The sequence below is a fragment of the Takifugu rubripes genome, chromosome 1, assembly GCF_901000725.2.
Source record: "Takifugu rubripes chromosome 1, fTakRub1.2, whole genome shotgun sequence".
Lineage (NCBI taxonomy): Eukaryota > Metazoa > Chordata > Actinopteri > Tetraodontiformes > Tetraodontidae > Takifugu > Takifugu rubripes.
Genome location: NC_042285.1, coordinates 7069803 through 7091629, shown reverse-complemented (window position 1 = coordinate 7091629; position 21827 = coordinate 7069803). Strand labels below are relative to the sequence as shown.

The 21827-nt window shown below is 39.8% G+C and overlaps 1 protein-coding gene across 7 annotated transcripts in view; it reads left to right on the top strand.

Moving 5' to 3' along the window:
* The first annotated feature begins 326 nt into the window (after positions 1 to 326).
* The window catches only part of jmjd1cb (jumonji domain containing 1Cb), a 116477-nt gene continuing 94976 nt past the window's right edge, over positions 327 to 21827 (top strand). For all 7 annotated transcript variants that reach the window (XM_029838715.1, XM_029838724.1, XM_029838700.1 and 4 more), the window contains exon 1: positions 327 to 722. In XM_029838715.1, coding sequence (XP_029694575.1) covers positions 567 to 722 — 156 coding nt within the window. In that variant the 5' untranslated portion in view covers positions 327 to 566. The remainder of the gene's footprint in view (positions 723 to 21827) is intronic.

The following is a 21827-nucleotide window of genomic DNA, read 5'->3' as shown; positions in this document are numbered from 1 at the left end:
TAGCTGTTAAGATTAATCTGTTTCAGGTTGACAATAAAATGCAGAACATTACTGGTTTCTGTGGGACAATTATTACTTAATATATTTTAGCTTGGATTTTTTTAGACTCAACGTTCCTTTATGTTTGAGTATATATTTGTAGGTGTTTGCTGTCATTGTATTTGCGTATCTGTGTGTGAGGGGAAACGGGAGTCGTTTGTTATTTGAAGCAGTCGTGGCACCTCATGTGCAAGTACTTGTAGTTCCGCGGAGGGACACAGCTACGCTACGGTCTGTGAACTTGTAGAGATCCAGCGGAGAAACACAGTGGTAATGCGGTCCAGTGTTTTTTTTTTTTTTTTTCTCGTCAAAGAGCTGGAGGGAGACGCTCAGTCGGGTGGAGACTGCAACACATTTAAATTCCAGGGATCGGGTTTTCCACCGTTCTCTTTGTAAATTTTATTACTCTGATTTTGTGTTCCATTGGATTTCCTGCTTCAATGCTCTAAATGAGAGGATCGTAAAGGCGTCGTATTTGGGAAGTTTTGTTAAGGGGGAGGGGAGGGGGGGTTGACCCGTGAAGGGCTATGGCAGTCGAGGCTCGGCTGGAGCTGGTCGGGAAGCGGTTTCTCTGTGTCGGCGGGGACGAACCACCAGAAGTCGGAGATATCTCTCAGTGGTCATGGAGGTCTGGAGTCATCCGTGCTGTTAACCACCGTGACAGCGGCAATCCCGACCTGACGGTATGTAAAATGTCGTCTGTGTCCCACTCTCGGTGGTCTGTTGCATTTAAAGCAATGTAAAATCTCTGTCGTTGGTAGCTAGCCAACCCCTCGCTATAACAGACTTGTCAGGCAAGAAATAATAAACTGAATACATCAGGGTTGCAATTGAGACTTCTTGGATACGTGTATATATTTAGTTACTACTTACCGTCGTTAGTTGTTAAATTCTGACTATTTGACCACTTACCAGGCGACGTATTTTGAGGCAGAATGGGAGGTTATAAAGGCAAACAAGCTAGGTTTTATCCAGACAGGTCTTAAAACCTCTGAGCTGAGGCTAAAACGTTTTTAAAATGTAGATTAATGTGGTTGAGTTAGATGTATGCATGTGCACTGTCCCCTTCAAGACATGATATTACGTAAATTCAGCAAGAAATTACTGACATTTGACACGATCACAATAGCTATATATTTGTGCCAAACATGTAGGAATTCTCTAAAAGTTAGATGTCTCCACTCTGCCGTATATTGCAAACAATATGATAGTGAAGGATGGCTTTTTAAATCTGTATGTTTTTAAATGAGAATTCTTATTATTAGAACGTAATTATCTGTCCGTGTTTTGTTGCGAAGAAGAGCCAATTGGCTGGGGAACGCAGGAATGCTAGAACTTGTAAAAACATAAAACTGGTTCGCTGCAAGCGGAACAATGAGCATTTTGTTTTTCAATTTCAAGACAACGTTACGTTATCACGTTCTAATGGACGTACATTGTAGTGCCACTGCATTCCTTATGTAACAAGCAAGCAGTAAATCTTCAAGACGTGGATGGGTAAAATATTGTATCTTTTAAACAGCTAAATTTCCTAATTATGAATGAATATGCCACCTTCTGGAATCAAATATTTCCTTCATAAGGTATTGATTGCCAAAGCCAAGGCACCGTCTTCACACTGTTACTGCTGTTATCCATTATCTTTTGTTCACACTCCTACTGCCAATAGAGATATAGTAACAGGCAGACCGCAGTGTAGTTCTGATTTGTTCTGACACAATTCCAATTTTTCTTAATGTCACAGCTACAGCGGTTGCACTACCATTATCTGACTGGGCATTTATAATTCCACTTTTTACGATTCATATTGTTAAATCTATAGTAAAAGCTTGCATGCATCATTAAAGAGTTCCATATTTTTCTAATCGATGTTTCTTACTGTAGCTTCTAACTTCAGTTTTACTTGATCCTACCTCATTGGTATTGTGCTTTGTGCTTGTGGGGCGCATCCCTGTTTCTGTCATGAGCAATTGATTAGTCAGTGATTTGATTTTGGTAACAAATAACTGTGTTGCGGTCTTATTCTTTATAGTATGGCACATTCTCATTGGCAAGAAGCTTAATTAGCTAAGGGAATACAGTGTAAAAGCCAGGTTTGGAGATTAGATTAGACAAAGCGTGGGACATAGGTGCTAGAGCTTTATTAATTGTCTGCTGGAGGGTTTCACTGTAATGCAGTGAAAATAATGCAGTTCAAAATGTTTAAAACAAATAATAACATCATCATCACTATTATTATTAAATTATTATAATTAAATAATAATAAAATAATAATATTTGTATTAATCTTTCGCCCATGCTTTGTTCAAAAGTGCTAGAATTTGAAATCAAATCAATATATGTTGAATCGAATTAGTCTATCAAATTCCTAAGTGAAAGAAAATCGAGCTGTGAGTCTATACAGTATATAATGCTCTTGTGATTAAATCCAATAGTGAGGTTTTTTTTAAATTGTAAAATTATGCTCGTAAATGTTGCATACCATTTACCTCGGAAGTCGGAGTTGGGAATGACGTTACAACTGAGGTTTCAGCGTTCCAGTTATGAGGTCGGAAAACAAGATGGCGACCTCCACGAAAGCGATTGTTGAATATAAACAGCCTCTAGAAAAAAACATGTGATCCTTCTGCAACTTTCAAACTCGTTGGATGAGGAGGAAACACAAAATGCAGAACATAGTCTACTTTTTTCTCTTGGTGTATTTCATTGTTTACAAAAAGTATCAGGGCAGTATCGGGCTCTGTCTGCCTCATTTGACAGTTTCTATGGTCATAGTGATGCGTTCATGAGCTAGTTAATTAATTGAATAAGGGAACATAATGATTTAAAGAAGAGTAATTAAGAAATCCTTACTAGTTAACTGGTTAATATAGCAAGATAAATGATTAATGAAGCAACAAACCACTTATTTGCTGAGTTAAAGATATCTCTTTCACCATGTTAGTCAATGGAAAAGTCTTTTGGGGCAGCATGACTTTTTGCTTCAAACTCGGGGCCCTTCCTCTGTCTTAATAGATGCATGGCGAGTGTTTACTGTTTACACTAGGGGCAGCCATCTAGTGCAATATATTTCTGAGTAGGAAATCCAACTTCGGGGGGGCATTCCTGCTGAAACTTCAGACTTGGCAGTATCATTTCTACCACGAATCATTTTGTATTCAAGTCATGGTTTTCCCTGGGTTTTAGTGTAAGGCCAAGTTGGCAAATGCTGGCAAACTTGGGTGACATGCACGATGTGCATAAGACTGCCTTGAGAGAGTTGGGTGAGCTATTTTGAAAATGAAGTGAGATAAGATACATTATTCCACATCAAATGAAGCTTCACTACACTGAAGCTACCCAACAGAGAAATGTAGCAATCCAACCTACAATAAAATTATACAAGTAGCTTAACTACATCAAAGCTATTTTTTTTTAACATCAAACGAACCTCATTTCAAGTCATTGCTTTCGGGTGGGCAATGAAACTGTAAGACAAACAGATTAGATGAGCTCAATTGTTTATTAACCGCTCAAAAAAACAAAAACATAATTGCATAATAACCCCAAAAAACAGGCAGTGTGTATGTGGATAGGGGGTCTGATTCTATATTGTAGTTAAATATGACCTTAAAACAGGGTGTTCCTTAAATCACTGGTCCCGGTACCGGTCTGTGGATCGATTGGTACCGGGCCGCACAAGAAATAATTAAATATTTCCGTTTTATGTATTATCTGAGTCTGAACTCTTTTATTTTGAAAAACCTGATGAGAAATGACCGGAGTCTCTTGGTTATGTCTTACACGCCAAAATTAAACCCACAAGCGAACAAAATGAGTAAGAAACAGACGTCAGAAATTTTCTTTGTGAAAAAGAAAAGGCCAAATCAAGAGATGGGAGAAGAGCCCACTTCCAAGAAAAAGAAAGCTTTTAAAAGACAATATCAGGAGTTCTACTTGAAATATGGATTTATCCTGGAAGGTGATTCTCGCATACCAAGCCTGCTCTGTGAAATTTGCGGCGACCGGCTTGCTAATAAGGCAAGGAAGCCTTCAAAACTACATTGCCACTTGCACCCTAGTTTAAAAGACAAGCCCCTGGAGTATTTTGAAAGAAAAAAAACAGGAACAGGATGGGCAGGAGAAGGGCCACCACATCAGTAAATGTGAATGCACTGAGAGCATCATACCTGGTGGTCCAGTATTCTGGATTAAAGTCATGGCAGAATACCCTGAAATCGCCACCACAGCACTGAAAACACGGTTGCCATTTCCGACATCCTATCTGTGTGAAGTGTGATTTTCTGTGGTGACAGCAACTAAAACAAAACAACAGAGTAGACTGGACACAAGAAACACACTTCAGGTGTCATTGTCTCCCATCACTAGCAGATGGGAACGTCTTGTTGCAGAGAAACCAGCTCAGCTTCTTAATCATCTGAATCGGACTCACCGACCGGTTCCGGTTCAGCGTGATTTTGAGAAAGCTCTTACAATACATGAAGACAGTATCATAGCCCAATGCGTCTACAATCCACCCACATATGGTGGCATAACTTGCCCGCTGCTGCCTCATAGTCTTTGTGAAGGAGTGTTCGCCTTCCGTCATCCAGTGCTCTGTCCGTTTCCGTGGCAGCCGAGAACCACGATGAACAACGACTTCTCGTGCCCCGTTGCGTATCGCCACCGTGCTGGTCAAAGGGATCTCATCCATGTTGGTGATGTGGCTGGGCGCGGTTATCTTGTCGTGGCAGTCGGTGCGGAAGATGGCCACCCTCTCCTGGTAATCCGCGGGCAGCCGCTGCGCAACAGTTGTCCTTGCGCGTATGGAGAGATGCCACCTCCTCATAAAGCGAAAACACTAAGATTGCTCGATTGCCATTTTCAGCCGCATATTCGATGCCCTGCAGTTTAAAGTACACCTCACACACCTTTGCCTGACATATGGCAATATTGCCAATTGCATAGTGGGTTGATTGTGTCTCTCACTGTAGTTCGCTTTGGTCAAAAGCATTATAGCTGGGCAGGGAAAACCCTTGAAGTCAAATTTGATGTTTGGTTTTTACAGTTGTAATTAATGCTTTTAAGCCTCTTTCACGCTGCACAAAGAAACTTATGTCGACCAAGGACGACAGTTCAAATGACCCTGCAATTGAATTGGGAAATTTGCAGCTTGGCTTGTGTGCAACATGAAAGTTGTCCTATTAAATTACTTGATGATGTAAAAGTACTTGCTTGTCATATACTTAATTTTTTCACTGTCCACAGCTTCTATATACAGCTTTTGTAGCAATATGGCCCACTTTTTTATCGATCCTTCCCCCGGAGCTGCTCCGCATCTGTGGAGAAGAAAAGATTTGACGACAGGTTTTTGGCATTGTCCGGGATAGCTATTTATAACAATCTTACCAGCTTGTTGAAAGAGCTGTTGCCTTTATGACAAGGGCTTTAGTTAATTTGTACTTTGTGAAAATTACAGCTGTTGGAATAAATACAAAGCTAATATCAGACAAACACAGAAAAAATGTTTTCAAACAAAAATTATTTTCAAAAAACATTCTGTGAAATCAGATAATTCCTGGGGTGCACCAAGCTGTCATAGGTCACTTGTGGCTCCATGAAAGGTGGGGCAGCGTTGCCCATAATAGCCACCATGGAGGCAACCAGGACTTACCTCCACTTTTTTAACAGTATGCTAATTTCAGTGTGAAATCATGGATCAGTTGGTATCAACAGTGTCAATAAAATGTGTTAACTAAATTATTTTCTTTTGTTTCTTTAGATATAATAAGTTACATTGGAAGAAAACAGTTGATGGAAAACAGTTAATGTTCTATTATTTACAATTTTGTAACTTGTTTCCTTAAAACAGGGGTGCCCACACTTTTTCAGCATGCGAGCTACTTTTCAAATGACCAAGTCAAGAAGATCTCCCTACTATAAATTTGCAAAACATACATTTATTCATAAATATTGAGAATTGTTTATATAATCCATATATGTTGGTGTACCTCGCATAACTACATGAATCCATATTGCTCAATACAAATCTGTGCATTTTTTGTCGACGAAAAACATGCAAGCTACTTACAAAATGACCAAGTCAAAATGATCTACCGACCACAAAAATGCAAAACATCTAAATATTTTCAAATGTATTAAGGATTCTTTGTATGTACAATGTATGTTTATGTACCTTGCATAACTGAATGAGCCAATATTGCAAAACACACATAATAATTAACTAATTGGCTTAAAATCAGAGGTAATTCGCTGAATAGCTTAGCGCATGACCGGTGACCTAAAGGTCAAAATTCAGTTGTCATCTGACTGGTTGCCCTGTATGTCAATCAAGTAATGGGATTTATGATAGGCTGACATCGTAAGTTCTGCAGCATTTATCACCTTTTTTGCGCTTGATTGGTCACCTGAATGTCAAATTCAGTTGTCATCTAACTGGCTGCCCTGTATATCAATCAAGGGACGGGATGAATGATAGGCTGATATTTTTTAATGTCACACCGTGATCAACCAGTACTACCTCCGCGATCGACCGGTAGATTGCGATCGACATAATGAGCACCCCTGCCTTAAAAAATGGAATGAACAAAATGAGTGAATGAATGTTTCACTGTATTGCTTTGTAATATTATATTATATTTTCGTTCACCTTTCAAGATATGTATGGTGTAATTATAGTTACTCAGCATTAGTCTGTTCATTTTATGTTAATCCAGCAACCATATTTTTGATTAGTCAACTAATAGGGTGACTGGAAAAGGAGGGGGAGAATAGGCATTTGTTTATGAACAACAGAGAAACACAAATTTGATGTGAAGATCTTTGAGGCTTTGTAGAATGGCATGAGTACAAGCTTGAAAAAAGGAACGGCTCGGCAGATGAACCCCAAACTGGGACATTAGATGTAGAACCGCTACACTAATCTGGATTGTCAGTGAATGGAAAGAGCAGGATAGATAGGTCACTGCCTAGAAGGGGTTTTGTGCTCTATTCGCCACCACTAATTGTGTGTACAGTAGCGCCGTTGGTGGTTTGTTTTTAACGGTTGTGGCTCTACGTTCATTATGACAGTCTAGCCACTCAGCAGAAAATGGCAGGTCATGACCAGAGAAGAACATTCCATGTACACAATCTGTGCATGACCCTGTGCTGCAGTTCACCCATTTGTAACAATTCTTTATGTATGAAGAGATGCACTGTATATTGAGGATAAATGCATTTCACAAAACATTACAACTGAATATAAACATATAGTCTACAATAAAGAATATGCTACAACTCAACTGTACATTTCAGGAAGCAGATCTCATAATCTTATGCTGCCATGAAGAATAAAATGGTGTGCCTATTGCTACACAAGCTGTATATAAACACTGTCTGTGCATGCAGAGTTCACTTCAGGATTCACTGATTGTGAGATTTCCCAAGCATGTCATAATTCATGTATGCCCTTCTATTAAGGTTTGCGTAAAATATGTGGAGCAAATGTCATCCCTCATCTCAAAGATGATTGCAAAACATGCTCTCCATTAGCTTCTTTTGTTGGCTTGGAGGGTGAGAACTATTTTGCTACTGACTGAGCTGTAATATGTCAGAGTGATTCTCAGTAACCTGTCCTGTGGAAGAGAATCATTATGTTGCATTTTATGGGTTATGACTGACTGTTGCTTGTGCCTATGGCCCAAACAGCAGTTCAGTGTATTCACCTTTTTTGGAATCCTTAGAGGCAATGCTGGAGAGTGCTCCTTCTGGGGGCTCCCTCGTCCTCCTGTGTGACTTCAATGCTCACGTTGGCAGCAACAGTGTGACCTGGAGAGGTGTGATTGGGAAGAATGGGACTTCTGTGCTCATCTCAGATTGTCCATAACAAACACCTTGTTCAGGCATAAAGGCGTCCACATGTGCACTTGGCACCAGGACACCTTAGGCTGCAGATCGATGATCGGCTTTGTGGTCATATCATCGGATTTGCGGCCGCATGTTCTGGACACCCGGGTGAAGAGAGGGGCAGAGCTGTCAAGTGATCACCACCTGGTGGTGAGTTGGCTCCGATGGTGGGAAGGATGCCGGACAGACCCGGCAGACCCAAACGCATTGTGAGGGTTTGCTGGGAACACCTGGCAGAGTCTGCTGTCAGAAGGAGCTTCAACTCACACCTCCAGGAGAGCTTTGACCATGTCCCGGGGGGGACCATGTTCTGTGCCTCCATTGTTGAGGCGGCTGACCGGTGCTGTGACCGCAAGGTGGTTGGTGCCTGTTGTGGCGGCAATGCCCGAACCCACTGGTGGACACCAGCGGTGAGGGATGCCTCCAGGCTGAAGGAGTCGTATCAGGCCTTACTGGCCTGTGGGACTCCGGAGGCAGCAGATAGGTACCGGCAGGCCAAGCGGAGTGCAGCTACGGCGGTTGCCGAGGCAAAGACCCGGCATGGGAAGAGTTCGGTGAGGCCATGGAGAACGACTTCCGGACGGCTTCGAAAAGGTTCTGGACCACCATCCAGCGTCTGAGGAAGGGGAAGCAGTGCACTGTCAACACTGTGTATAGTAGTGATGGTGTGCTGCTGACCTCAACTTGGGATGTTGTGGATCGGTGGAAGGAATACTTTGAGGACCTCCTCAATCCCACCAACGCGCCTTCCAGTGAGGAAGCAGGGCCTGGGGACCTGGGGACAGGCTCTTGTATCTCCGGGGCTGAAGTTGCCGAGGTAGCCAAAAAACTCCTCGGTGGCAAGGCCCCGGGGGTGGATGAGATCCGCCCGGAGTTCCTTAAGGCTCTGGATGTTGTAGGGCTGTCGTGGTTGACTCGAGGAGGTGTTCACCTGGGAAAAGTGTTAGGTTTTTCAAAATTTGAAACTTCTTATGCTGGGCTAAGAAGTTTAATGCTAAAATAAGTGTTTGGGTAAAATTGTCACTATGGAGGTAGTGCAATTGGTGTGATGGGTTTTTTCCATTTGTGTTTATTGTGAACATGGGGGGGGGCATGTGGAAATTGTTAAAAAACTAATACATGAAATACTGAAAATTAATTCTAACACACTGACATAGATTTTCATAGAAATGTCCTCTTCTGTCCATCACGGTCTCTCTTGCGGAACCCTGTAGTGCTACATCTGGCAATCTTAAGGCTTACCAGATAACCCTGGGAAAACACTAGGCTCTAATACTTATCAGCTGCTTTGGGCCAGACCTTAAGGTGTGCTCCGCTCAGATCTGCTGTGGAAAAAATGTTCAAATATACACAGAATAATTAAAAAAAAAAAACAAAACCAAAAAAAAGACAGGAAAACTAGGCTCCAAGTCAAATAGTTGTTGACCAGTGTGTGTTTTTCTTCAGTTAGGTAAATCCTGATGGAAGCTGTGAGGAGTCATGTCTCACATCATTGTTGAGAGTATATACACATCCTTTTTGCATATTCCCAATTTTATTCTATTTTATTTTTATTGTATTTTTCTCTGCGTGCTCTTGCTGTTGTTGCGCTGTAAATTTCCCCGTGTGGGACAAATAAAGGACCTGAATCTGAATTTACATATCCTTTGTAATTTGACTTTTGCTGTTTGGTTTATTGCTTTTGTTAATCATAAGCACAAACATGTACAGTTTGGTTGTCTGTTGAACAATTTATTTTATAAATATAAATAATAAATATGTAAATGTATTGTATTGGAAGTTAGGAAGGAATGTTGACTTGATATTTTTGTCATCATATGTTATTGAGTTGAAAAAAGCATATTGGATCAATCATGAATGTTTATTTATCTGAAGAAAACTGCCCTATGACATTCAAGATCACTGAGGACAGAAACCTCACCATTGATGTCTACAAACACATACGAAACACAAACGAACACATACCGATCAGTACCTCCAGTTTGACTCCCACCACCAATTGGAACACAAGTTGGGAGTGATTAGAACCCTCCAACACCGGGTCAAAGAAATACCCACCACATCCCAAGGCAGGAAGAAGGAACAGAACCACATTAAGACAGCTCTCAAAACATGTGGTTACCCAGACTGGGCCTCACCAAGACCTAAAAAAAACCAAAAAACGAGACCCCAGCAATGAAGAGGAGAGAAACAAACGTTACAGCGTTTCGATCCCCTATCTGAGAAATTTAGGAGGATCCTCCTAAAACATGATATACCGGTGCAGTTCAAACCCAGCAACACACTCAGACAGAAGCTAGTACACCCAAAGGACAAGACACCAAGACATAAACAATCTAATGTTGTTTATGCTGTGTCAGGAGGAATGCAAGGAATTGTACATTGGTGAAAACAAACAACCTCTCCACAGAAGAATGGCATAACACAGATGTGCCACCTCTTCAGGTCAGGACTAAGCAGTCCACTCATGAGAAAAGAGAGCGGGCACTCCTTTGAAGACAAGTATGGATACTGGCCAGAGAAGATCACTGGTTTGAGAGGGGTGTCAAGGAAGCCATCCATGTCAAATTGGAAAAACCATCTTTAAACAGAGATGGTGTGCTAAGGCACTTCCTATCACCCACATACAAGGCAGTCCTCCATTTCTTCCAACAACAAACTAAATGTTCACACCATTTCAGGAGACCTGGCGACTCACCACCATGTGAGCCAACAAAGAAGAGACACATCAACTGAAACTAGGTGAACGAACTTGCCAACGACTCTCAGGTGACCACCAAGATAATTAGCATGCTAATGGTCCACAAGGGCTAAATTTTTAAACTCTGTCCCCAGCGAGTTCAGAACTGAAGAAGCCTTCTGGATAGAAGGCGAAACATCTTCAAGAGAAGAAAAACAGTCCAGTTGACATGGAAAACTTACATTGGATACTGACTTTCTCTGAATCCTCATGGGAGCTGTTGGCCATTTGATTCTTGTCCTTGAGTTAAGAGTTGGCTCAGCTGGGCAAGAGCCTGGCCACAAGAAGCGAAACAAAGGACCCAGTTTCCTCAGTTTGGTTCCAAGATGGGTTCCTGGACACTAATCAGTTGTTTTTTTTGTTAATCACTTCTTCAAGACTATACTTTGTAAGTCCTCAACAACTTAGCTGCTTGGTTCATGAAGTTAATCAAACTCCTCTCCCATGGTGATGATAAGTTATTTCATATTCTTCTTTCAACTGGTTCTTTTAACAATTACATTTTCTTTTAGATTGAGTTGTATAATTTCCACAGAGCAATACAGGATGGAAAGGAAATGTTTAGTTTACACACTTTCACTTAATATTTACCAGAACTATCCCTCTTTTGCTGCTTACATCCGGAATTATGATTTTTACATATAGGACTACCATTTTTGGGAAACATGATTAAAGATGCACTCACACAAGAACCATTTTTGCCATTCCGAGCTGAAGCATAGATCTTTCTTAATTAGAGCAGGTACACGTCCTCTGGTATTGGCCACCTGAAGAGAAATAGAGTCTCAAGGATGGAATCGCGGCACACTTTGAAAACAATATAGGTAGACTTAGGATAGGGTCTTCATCCAATTTTAAATTGATGTAAGTAATGTGACATTAAAATTGGATAAAGACCCGAGCCCAAAGCTACATTCACACCTAAATCAATTCATTCGCCTGTGGTTGCTCACATCACGTTGCACTGATCTAAACCACCAAAGGGACAGGCCTTTCAAACTGAGGTGCAAATGTGTTTTTTTTTTCTTTCCCAACCTGTCTTACAATCAACTTGTAAACAACACAAACAACATCACCATTTTTCCCATATAGACAAAGCCTAGATTAAATGGTAATTTAGCATGTACGGTAGCCAACTTACCCAGTGTCCCTTCAATTTCCTACACCTTCTTCTAGGAATTACCATATTTTCACGACCATAAACGCACTGTAATAAAAGGCGCAGTCTCAGTTACGGGTGCTATATCTGTATTTAAAACATACGTAAGGTGCACCATATTTTTAGGCGCATGCTAAAACATACAGTGAAAAATGACAACAGAAGTAAAACAGTGAGTTTTGACATTTATTGAACAAAATATTCATTCTTCCACCACAAAACCATCAAAGTTTTCATCTTCTGTATCTGAATTAAACAGCTGCGCTATTTCAGTGTCCAACATCCCGAATTCCTCTTCTTCATCATCTGAATAAGACTCACCGACCGGTTCCGCTTCAGCGTTGATGCCAGCTTTTGCGAAAGCTCTTACAATACATGAAGACGGTATCATAGCCCATGCGTCTACAATCCACCCGCATATGGTGGCATAACTTGCCCGCCGCTGCCTCATAGATGTGGCTGGGCACGGTTATCTTGTTGCCATTTTCAGCTGCATATTCGATGGCCTGCAGTTTAAAGTAAGCCTCATACGCGTGTTGCTTGACCGACGCCATTTTAGGGGGGTCCTTACGCATAAGTGTGCTCCTAATCGATGGGCGGAGCGTTTACCATAATGCACCCACCAAAGGCACACAGCAGATTTTGGAACTGAGTCCACACACAAGGCGCACCATATCATAAGGCGCACTATCGATTTTTGAGAAAATCTCAGTGTTTTAGGTGTGCCTTATAGTCGTGAAAATATGGTACATTAACTTTTCTTGTCTCTATAAAATAGTCTTGGGTCATAAAGCCCCGGAGAAAACAGGAGACCCCCGAAAACCAGAGTAAGACTGGCCTGTGTTTGGCTGTTCTTTACAGAGTGTGTCGCTATGCCATCCTTGGGATGCTTTTTTGATCTTTTAAAATATGCAAGTTAAGAGGACAGGGCCCAGTCAAGAATTACTGTGCGATTCTTCACAAACTAGGGGCTGAAATAATAACTTCAAGTGTAATGATGTGATCAGCTACTGGTAATTTCTGAAGAGATTTGGTTTTGACCTTAGTTTTGAGGTCATCCAAGAATTTATATCTTTCAGGAGAGCCTGAAGTTGCATTTAACCCGCTGTTTTACCTGATTTTTATAGGTGAGGAGTCCACCCATATGATTACTGTTTTTACCCAAATTATTTGAGGGAAGCTATCTTGGTATAGCCAGTAATCAGGAGGTTGTATTTGTTTAGTTTGGAACATTTCATTGCATCTTGGCTGTGGCTTGTTATATTGGCTACATATATGTTCCCTCTAATTGACTGGTAGCAAGAAAGATATTGCATAAGGTAAATGAATAATGTTTCTGGGAGTGATCAAAACTTTGAGTCTTTGACTGATTTACTTGCCATTTCATTCATGTTAGCGTGCTTACCCTGGGATGTATAACACATCATTCTTTGTAATTGAATTCCAGACACGATCCTTAAGAACTGTTTACTTGTTCAATAAAATAAATTGGATAAATTGAATCCCATCATGGAAACAATATCACAATATAAAAAGTGTAAAAATTATAGTGGAAGTGTTTATGAATGTGTTGTATAGTCTCAGAGACTATAATGCCTACCTGCCTGCCTGCCTGACATAGAAAACTACCTTGGGTAATGCCTACCGTAATTCCGCACTATAGAACACACCTGACAATAAGCCGCACCATCCAAATTTCATAAAATTTAAGAAAAAATACACATAAGTGGCACCTAACTGTGAACCACAGGTGGTCACTTTGAAACATGATATCCTTAGGGTATGCAGGAAGATTATTTTAAGTTTAATTACTGAACAGGAAAGTAATACAGCAGTAAAATGACATGATAGTAACGCACCTGTTTTTTTTTTAAAAAAAAAAAGAACCGACCAGCTGTCGATCGTTATCCTTTAACTTAAAAGCTGCATGACAAAGTTCTTCATGTGTTATCCATGGCGATGGTGATAAAGTTCCAAAAGACTGTTCAAAACAGTCAAATTGACAAGAAATAAATTGACAAAAAATACATATTAAAACGGTAAAAAAACCAAAACCCAACAACAAAGATTACTGTGCAGATCTTTTATTTAACTATTATTTAACCAGCACTCTATGGTAAGATGTTTACAAATGAACACATGGTGGTATTTTAAATAAAAACACTACAACAAGCTGCCTGTTGCTAGGTGACCCCATACTGGTTATTATTTTTAAATGTTATTGTATACTAACAATTTTTTATCATTTTTTTGTAATATCCTGTATGTTTTTAAAATGGTGAAAATCTTGTCAACAATTGCTCAATTCTTTAAAAACACAAATTAAAAGTGGACTGACACCTAGTTTGCTATGCAACATTCTGTAGAAATTTTTGAGGGTGGGGCGTTTTTAATGGTCTATATCGTCTTGTTTACTTTGCAAATTCCTGAGTTTAGATCCAAATCAGCAAAGAGTGCAACATTCATTACATTTACAACCAGTTGCTTTCCAATCAATTAGAAAGTGTTTGTGTAATAAAAAGCACCCCCAAGAATACATATCTCGTGCAAAGAATAGTCAGAAAATACAATATGAGCAGTTAACAAGAAAAACAGACCATACCTATTCAATTGGCAGGCCCTGGACCAGTTCTGGCCCACCAATCAAATCAAATTGGCCTGATCTTGGGTCCACAATACTAAAATGTTTTCTATTTTTAAATAAAAATAATAAATACACAATTTTTCCTTTTCGTTACTGCAGATATTTCTGGATCCTCAAATTACTAATTGTCGATGAACGCACCATGTGCAAAGTCTAACTAAACTATGATTGTGCCACAAGACCAGACTAACAACAAAAGTCACCATGGCACTGTGAAGAAAATGAAAATTTATGCAATTGATGTTTAGAAATTGATGTTTATTAAAACTGTCCCTGGAGGCTAATGTGTGTGTTGTACAGTACCGTATTTTCACGACTAAGGCGCACCTAAAAGCCTAGAATTTTCTAAAAAATCGACAGCGTGCCTTTTAACCCGGTGCACCTTTTGTATGGATTACGGTAATATTGGTTAATCGCGGCTACCCTAGTCAGTAGCCGTGGCCGAAGTAACAGCAGTAAGAGCAATAAATAGGAATTCAGTCCCAAACCATTTCTGTCTGTAAAGACCCCAAAATGGCTCCTTGCAAGAGACACGCTTACGACGCAGAGTTCAAACTGAAGGCAATCAGTCACGCAGTTGAACACGGAAATAGAGCAGCGGCAAGAGAATTTAACGTGAACGAATCAATGGTGCGGAAGTGGAGGAAGCAACAAGACGACCTGCGCCAGGTAAAGAAGACTCAACGGAGCTTCCGAGGAAACAAAGCAAGAAGTGGATTAACAAAGAAACTCCAGCCGCTAGATATTGGTGTCAACAGGGCATTCGAAGCTAGACTGCGAACTGCGTGGGAGAGGTGGATGACGGAAGGCGAACACACGTTCACCAAGACGGGGAGACAGCGCCGAGCAGCATACACCACTATCTGCCAGTGGATCGTAAATGCCTGGGCTGATATATCAGTCTCGACCGTGGTCCGAGCTTTCATGAAGGCAGGGATTGTCACTGAAATGCCAGACAACACCAGCGACACTGACCCTGATGACGACTTTGACGAGATGGAGCCGGCCATGTTGGACGCCGTATTCGCACAACTGTTCAATTCGGACACCGAAGAAGAGGAATTCGAGGGATTCCTGGATGAGGAATGAACTGATAAAGTGAGCTTTACATGTTTCTTTTGTGTGTTTACAACTTAACAAGGCTGGTCATACTGTGAATATGGACATTACCGTTTAAACAACGTTGTTATATTGCTATTGTTATATTGCTATTGCTATTGCTTTGCACTACTTCGAGAGTTCGAGTTACCGTATATTGTGTTTGCACTAACGTTTGATTTACCGCAACGGTACTACGTGATAAAAATGTTGCACTAAATCGAAGATTTATTAAACTCCACTATCCACTTGTGATAAAAATGTTGCACTGCCTGTTATAACTCGCTGTTATTAAACGAACTGTGTTACGTGAAAACACTACGTCACTCGGGAAAAATAATAAAACAGCTGTTTATTCATTTTGGGAGTGAATGGAGTTGTGAGAACGCCGGTTTGTATTCTATTAATAAAGTTTGACTGACTTAACTGACTGTTTTATTGACATTCCTTTTAGCGCAGCTCGATCTAGTGAATGCGTCCTGAAACCACAGGCGCTATGCTATGCGCCTTATAACACGGTGCGCCCTGTGTATGAAAATAGTTCTAAAATATGTCGTTAAATGAAGGTGCGCCCTATAATACGGTGCGCCTTATGGTTGTGAAAATACGGTAAATGCATCTATTTTGCTAAGGAATATCCAGCGGAGGCACCTTAAAATGAAGCATCCCAATGCCAATGACAATTATGGATTCCCACAGTTGGAAGCACTCCAACTCGCAGTAATAATAAATGAAAGAGGGTCTGTGGATTTGCAGCAGTACACATTTGCTGGTATTAACAAAATGTGGTAGTACACAAGGTGGATGTGCAGCACTGACCTATTTGGCTGACATTTGGATAATTCCATCTGACACAGTTGGCATGGATTGGCTCAGTGTCGACTGGCTCAGTCTTGATTGGTCAGTCAGATCTCGCTAAAATAACCCCATGGCCCATTGTAGTCAGCACTTATATGGGCTGAGGTAGGGCATGACCCGGCCGTTTCATGCTCCAAGTGTGGCTGCAGCTTAGTGCACAGTTCCTACTATTGTATTTATGGATGCTGAGCTGTGACAATGACCAATACACTAAAAAGACTGAGGTTTAACTTATTGGATATGCCATGAAAATAATAAGTTATTTGGGGTGCATTACCATATCATATATTTATACCTCATTACATCTCTGTCACTGCGTCTAAGACCCAAGATCAAAAGAATGTTGAAATAATGTTTCACAGTAATAACAGTAATTCCTGACTTATTTTATTTATTTTGTTGTTTAATAGATGCTATTTACAAGACAAGCACACATGAATAATGGAAAACAGAAAAATGCAGCCAACTCTTCTATTTCAAAACCCCACCTTGGGGATGTCTGCTATCTCCATATGTGCTATTTTAAATTAATAATTTCAAATCAGAAATTCACCATATTTCTTGAGGACCACCCAGCGGTGGTCTACTACAAAAGTATGGGGAAATTGTTACAAAATAGAGCAAATATTTATGTAATCATCGTCAATAATAATCTTAAAATATTTTAAAACACATTTAAGCAATACATATTTGTTTCAAATTTCCACTGGCAGTTTTGTTTTTTATTTCTTATATAATAAATTGTTCTATATTGACCCAAAGCATAGATTTATGTGGCTGGTGGTCATGTCAGATGACCCAATGAAGGCAGTGCTGTATGAGTGCCACACCCAAAAAGGTACAGGCAAGAGAGTAATAACAACAATGGACCTATTAAAAAAATAATCCAATAGTTGTTGTAGTTGTAAATATGTGAGGTCTAAGGAGATATTGGAGGCATTTTTAAATGCTGAGTATATTTCTGCTTAAGTTCTGACATTTTCTAAAAAGTAAGCTGAAACTGGATTTAGAAACAAATTCATATTTAATTCTTGTGTGGTGTTCATATTTTTGTTGCTCAGCGAATGTTTGTGCCTCTGTTGGTGTTTTGGAGGTTTTAATTTAACACAATATCACATTTTTATGTTATGGAGGTGTAAAGAGAACAATGGGCCTATTACAAAAAAATAATCCATGGTTAAAAATATGCCTGGGGCAGTGTTACCTCTGGCTTTTAGGGACTAGGCTGATAAACATAGGCTTCTGGTTCATGTCCCAGTGCAGACAAAACATGAAAGGAGTTGTGGTAGTGCTCTGCCTGGAAACCCTCAGAGTGCTGCCGAGATAACCTTGAGCAGCCATCTAGGTATCTTGGGGGCCTAGTCTGCGGTGGGTGTGTGGTCCTTCTCTGCGTAGTTTTGGCATGTCTGAGACTCATCTCTGCAGAGGTCGCAGAAGATGCAATATCTACACAAACCCTTGTAATCTATGCAAGCAGATAAGCATTGGTCTAGAGCAGGGGTCGGCAACCCAAAATGTTGAAAGAGCCATATTGGACCAAAAAAAACAAAAAATAAATCTGTCTGGAGATCAAAAGGCTTATATAAGCCTCATTATTAAGGCAACACATACTGTAAGTGTCTATATTAGCTATAGTAGCCTACTATCAAAAATGAATAGTAGGCTGAAAATACATAATGAGCATTCATCTTAAATGTTTATTTTCCCTGCAGCGCATCCTGGAGAGAATGATGCACCACGTGACCACTCTGCTGTACGATGGTGCTTTAAGTTTAACTTCAATTATAATGAGATGTTGAAATTAAATATTTATTATACACATTTTTACAGCATTGGAAATCTTTAAAAATGTTTGTCATGTTTTTCCTCCTACAGAAATAATATCAAAACAAAATATATATTTACATCATCTTTTTCCATTTTCATATTTTTGAAAAAGCTCCAGGGAGCCACTAGGGTGGTGCTAAAGAGCCGCATGCGGCTCTAGAGCCACGGGTTGCTGACCCCCTGGTCTAGAGGCAGATATGATGACATCAGCAGCAAGCATCAATGCAGTGGGTCAGCAGAGATGAAAGCTCTACTTTGTGTGATATGTATCATTTTAACTGTCTATCACATATACCAGTGGTCCCTAACCTTTTCTGCGCCACGAACCAGTTTAATGTCAGACACTATTTTCATGGACTGGCCTTTAAGGTGTGGCAGATAAATAACAAAATAAAATTATATGACCAACACAAAAATTGTGGTATTTTCTGAATACAACAATAAACGCGAATCCACTGTGTAGACTCATATGTAACTTTATTAGCAGCTTCCTCCTGGCATGCCCATCAACATAACATGAATAACACCCTCCCTGCCCCCTAACTCTCTCTGGTCACTAAGGTAATGCTTAAACATGCCTTCAAAATAAGATGCACTACAAAACAACAATAAAGTACATAAAAAGTACAACTCACAATGACGCTAAATCATTGAGAGCCCTGAGCTTGTTTCTCTGCAATGAGACAGTCCCATCTAGGGGTAATGGAAGACAACGACATCTGAGGTGTGTTTCTTATGTCCAGTCTACTCCATAATTTGGTTTTGGTTGCTGTGATTGTAGAAAACCCTGCCTCGCACAGATGCGATGGCAGAAATGGTAACGGGGTTCTCAGTGTTGTGGCGGCAATTTCAGGATATTCTGCCATAACTTTTATCCAGAATACCAGCAGAGTTGATGTCTCAAACATACTTTTTAGACCGTCGTCATTTGTGATCTGATTTGCTGGATTAACCTGGTTTATTGACAAATGGTGGGTCTATTCCTTGTCAGTTTGTGTAGATTCACATTCAGTTGCAACCTTCTTAATCCAAGCAGTTAAACCAGATAGCTGTCCACTCATGGCTTCATTGCCTCATTGGAGACACAGTTGCCGTATGTTATGCAAAGCGGGCTTGGTGTGTGGTAATCACCTGTGATAAATCCATATTTTAAGTAGGCCTCCTTGTCTGTTAAATGCAGTTTTTTTTTGGTCAACCGCTCTTCTACTGTCTTGTCACTGGGCTTTTTGCCCTTTGCAAAGAAACTTTCCAAAGATGTCTTATTTTGCTCGTTTTGCTAGTTTGTGAATTTAATATTAGCATTCATGTGCCACATGACCGAGACAAGCATCTTGACATGCGTTAAACATGAGTCATAGACAGATGTAATGGAGAGAATTCTGTCATCTTTCAAAATGAAACATTGTTCAGACACAGATGATAAATAAAACAGAAAAAATGTAAGTTTATTCCCTCTGTGTGGCCTGGTATGACCTACGGCCTGGTATTGGTCTGCAGCCTCGGTGTTGGGTACTCCTAATATAATGTTATAATCAGGATACTGTCTTCAATGGGTAACATAGACAGCCACATGGATTGATTGTTTATTTCTGTAACCTCACTCTTGTGTTGCGACAAAGAAATTGAGAAATATTACAAATAAATGTATGAAAACAGAGAGCTGAGGTGAGGTGTTTTGTTTTTTTTTTTTGCCTGCCAAGCTTCCTTGCGGAGAGAAAATGAGGGAGTGGAGGAAGAGAGAACGAATTTGAGAGATTGAAAATGGGAATGGGGAGGTTCTTTCTCCCCTGTCTGGCCTCTCTCCCATAGCAACAGCAGCTTAGCCACGTGAATGCTGGTTCCTTTGAGTTCACCCACTGCACAGAATTTAACTCATTCAGTACCAGATTACACCAGTTATGGAATGGAATAGAAGAACACTACAGACAGAGGAATGGCCAGAAGAATGGCCACAAGAAAATTAAAAATAGTAGAATAAAATTGTCTCAATTTCTTTCTCACAATAGAATCTATTTTTAGTACTATAAAATACTGTATATATGATGCCTGTACAGTATAACAACATTTCTTTTCCAGCTCTATAAATACTAGCTTACACTTCTTATAGTGTACAATAGTTACACATAAGTGTCACAGAGAATACAGTGTTGCTGCATAATAAAGTAGTAACGCCAACATATAATGTTGTCACATAACTACTACTAAAGCGCTCTGAAATCCTAATATAAATTTCATTTTTTTATATTAGCATTAATGGTATTGTGATCACCAAATCAAAGTCAAAACTGTAATCCTCCTTTGGATAAGTGAAGCTAAAGATATTTGTTGTACATGGGTTGTGTTCATGTCAAAACCCATTTCTCAGCATGCAGCACAGTGTGTCCCAATTGCTCTGCATACATGACCAAAATTAAGATCAATGTTTGTCATGATTCATTAAATCTTTTTGCTGTATTAATTGATGCAAAAATATCCCAGATTAAGTAGGGCAGTACCTGTTCATACATACATACAGTTGTCCAGCATTTGTATTAAAAATATATTTTGTCTTCAGTAATGTAATTTTCAAAGAGCGTAATCTAGGTTTTCATTTGCTATAAGTCATAGTCATCAAAATTTGAAGAAATAAAGATGAGAAATATAGTTCTGTGATATAAGTCTCTTTAACACACAAGTTTAACCTTTGAAAGTCAATTTAAGTTTAAACTTGTATGCATGTGTGTATGTATATATAAATATATGTATGTGTGTATACATGTATGTATATACAATATATACACACACACAAGTATATGTGTATATATGTATATAACTACATGTAACATGTTATGAACAGGTAAAAGGGGGTAGCAGTTATTTCCTCTGTACTAAGCGGAGTATTTATGCATATGTTCTTGCTGAGCCAGGAAACATACAATTTGAAACAGTGAGACAGTGGAATTTCGAGTCCACATGTTGCAAGAAATGAAGACACGTGTGCCAGTTGACCTCAAACTAACTCAGACAGTGCAGAGGATGGGGAGGAGTGCTCAGGCACAGTAGAGAGTAATTAATATTGAAGTTGTGATTTTTGATTAATTTTTAAGAAGGGGGGGGGGAGAAAAAGAGAACAAATAGTAGAGGGAGGAAATATATAAAGAGATTCTGTAGGTGCTCCTGAGGTGTACGTGCTGATACTTGGTGTATACATGTCAGAGAGATAGGGGTTTACTGGTTCTGGTTACCATTAGCATGGTCTTTATCTCTTGGCTTTCACATTTGAACATGTGAGTAGTGTCCCCATGAGAGTGATCACACGTGTGCTCATATTCCTACTTGAAAGACTGCTGTGATAAAATTAAAATGTGATTCAACACATTTTAGTATTTTTGTAAAAATATCTAAGTCGATGAATACTCCCTAAAAACAGAGGAATCTGTTTTTTTCCCCAAGGTGATGAAAATGAATGCCATACCCAGACCTGATTTGGGAGTTCTTGCCTTTGGGCAAAATCTACGGTGTCCAAGTGCAATTGTGTGGTTGAACACAGATCTGAAGTTGGCGTCGTAATCCTGAAAAACAAAAATGTTGTCTTT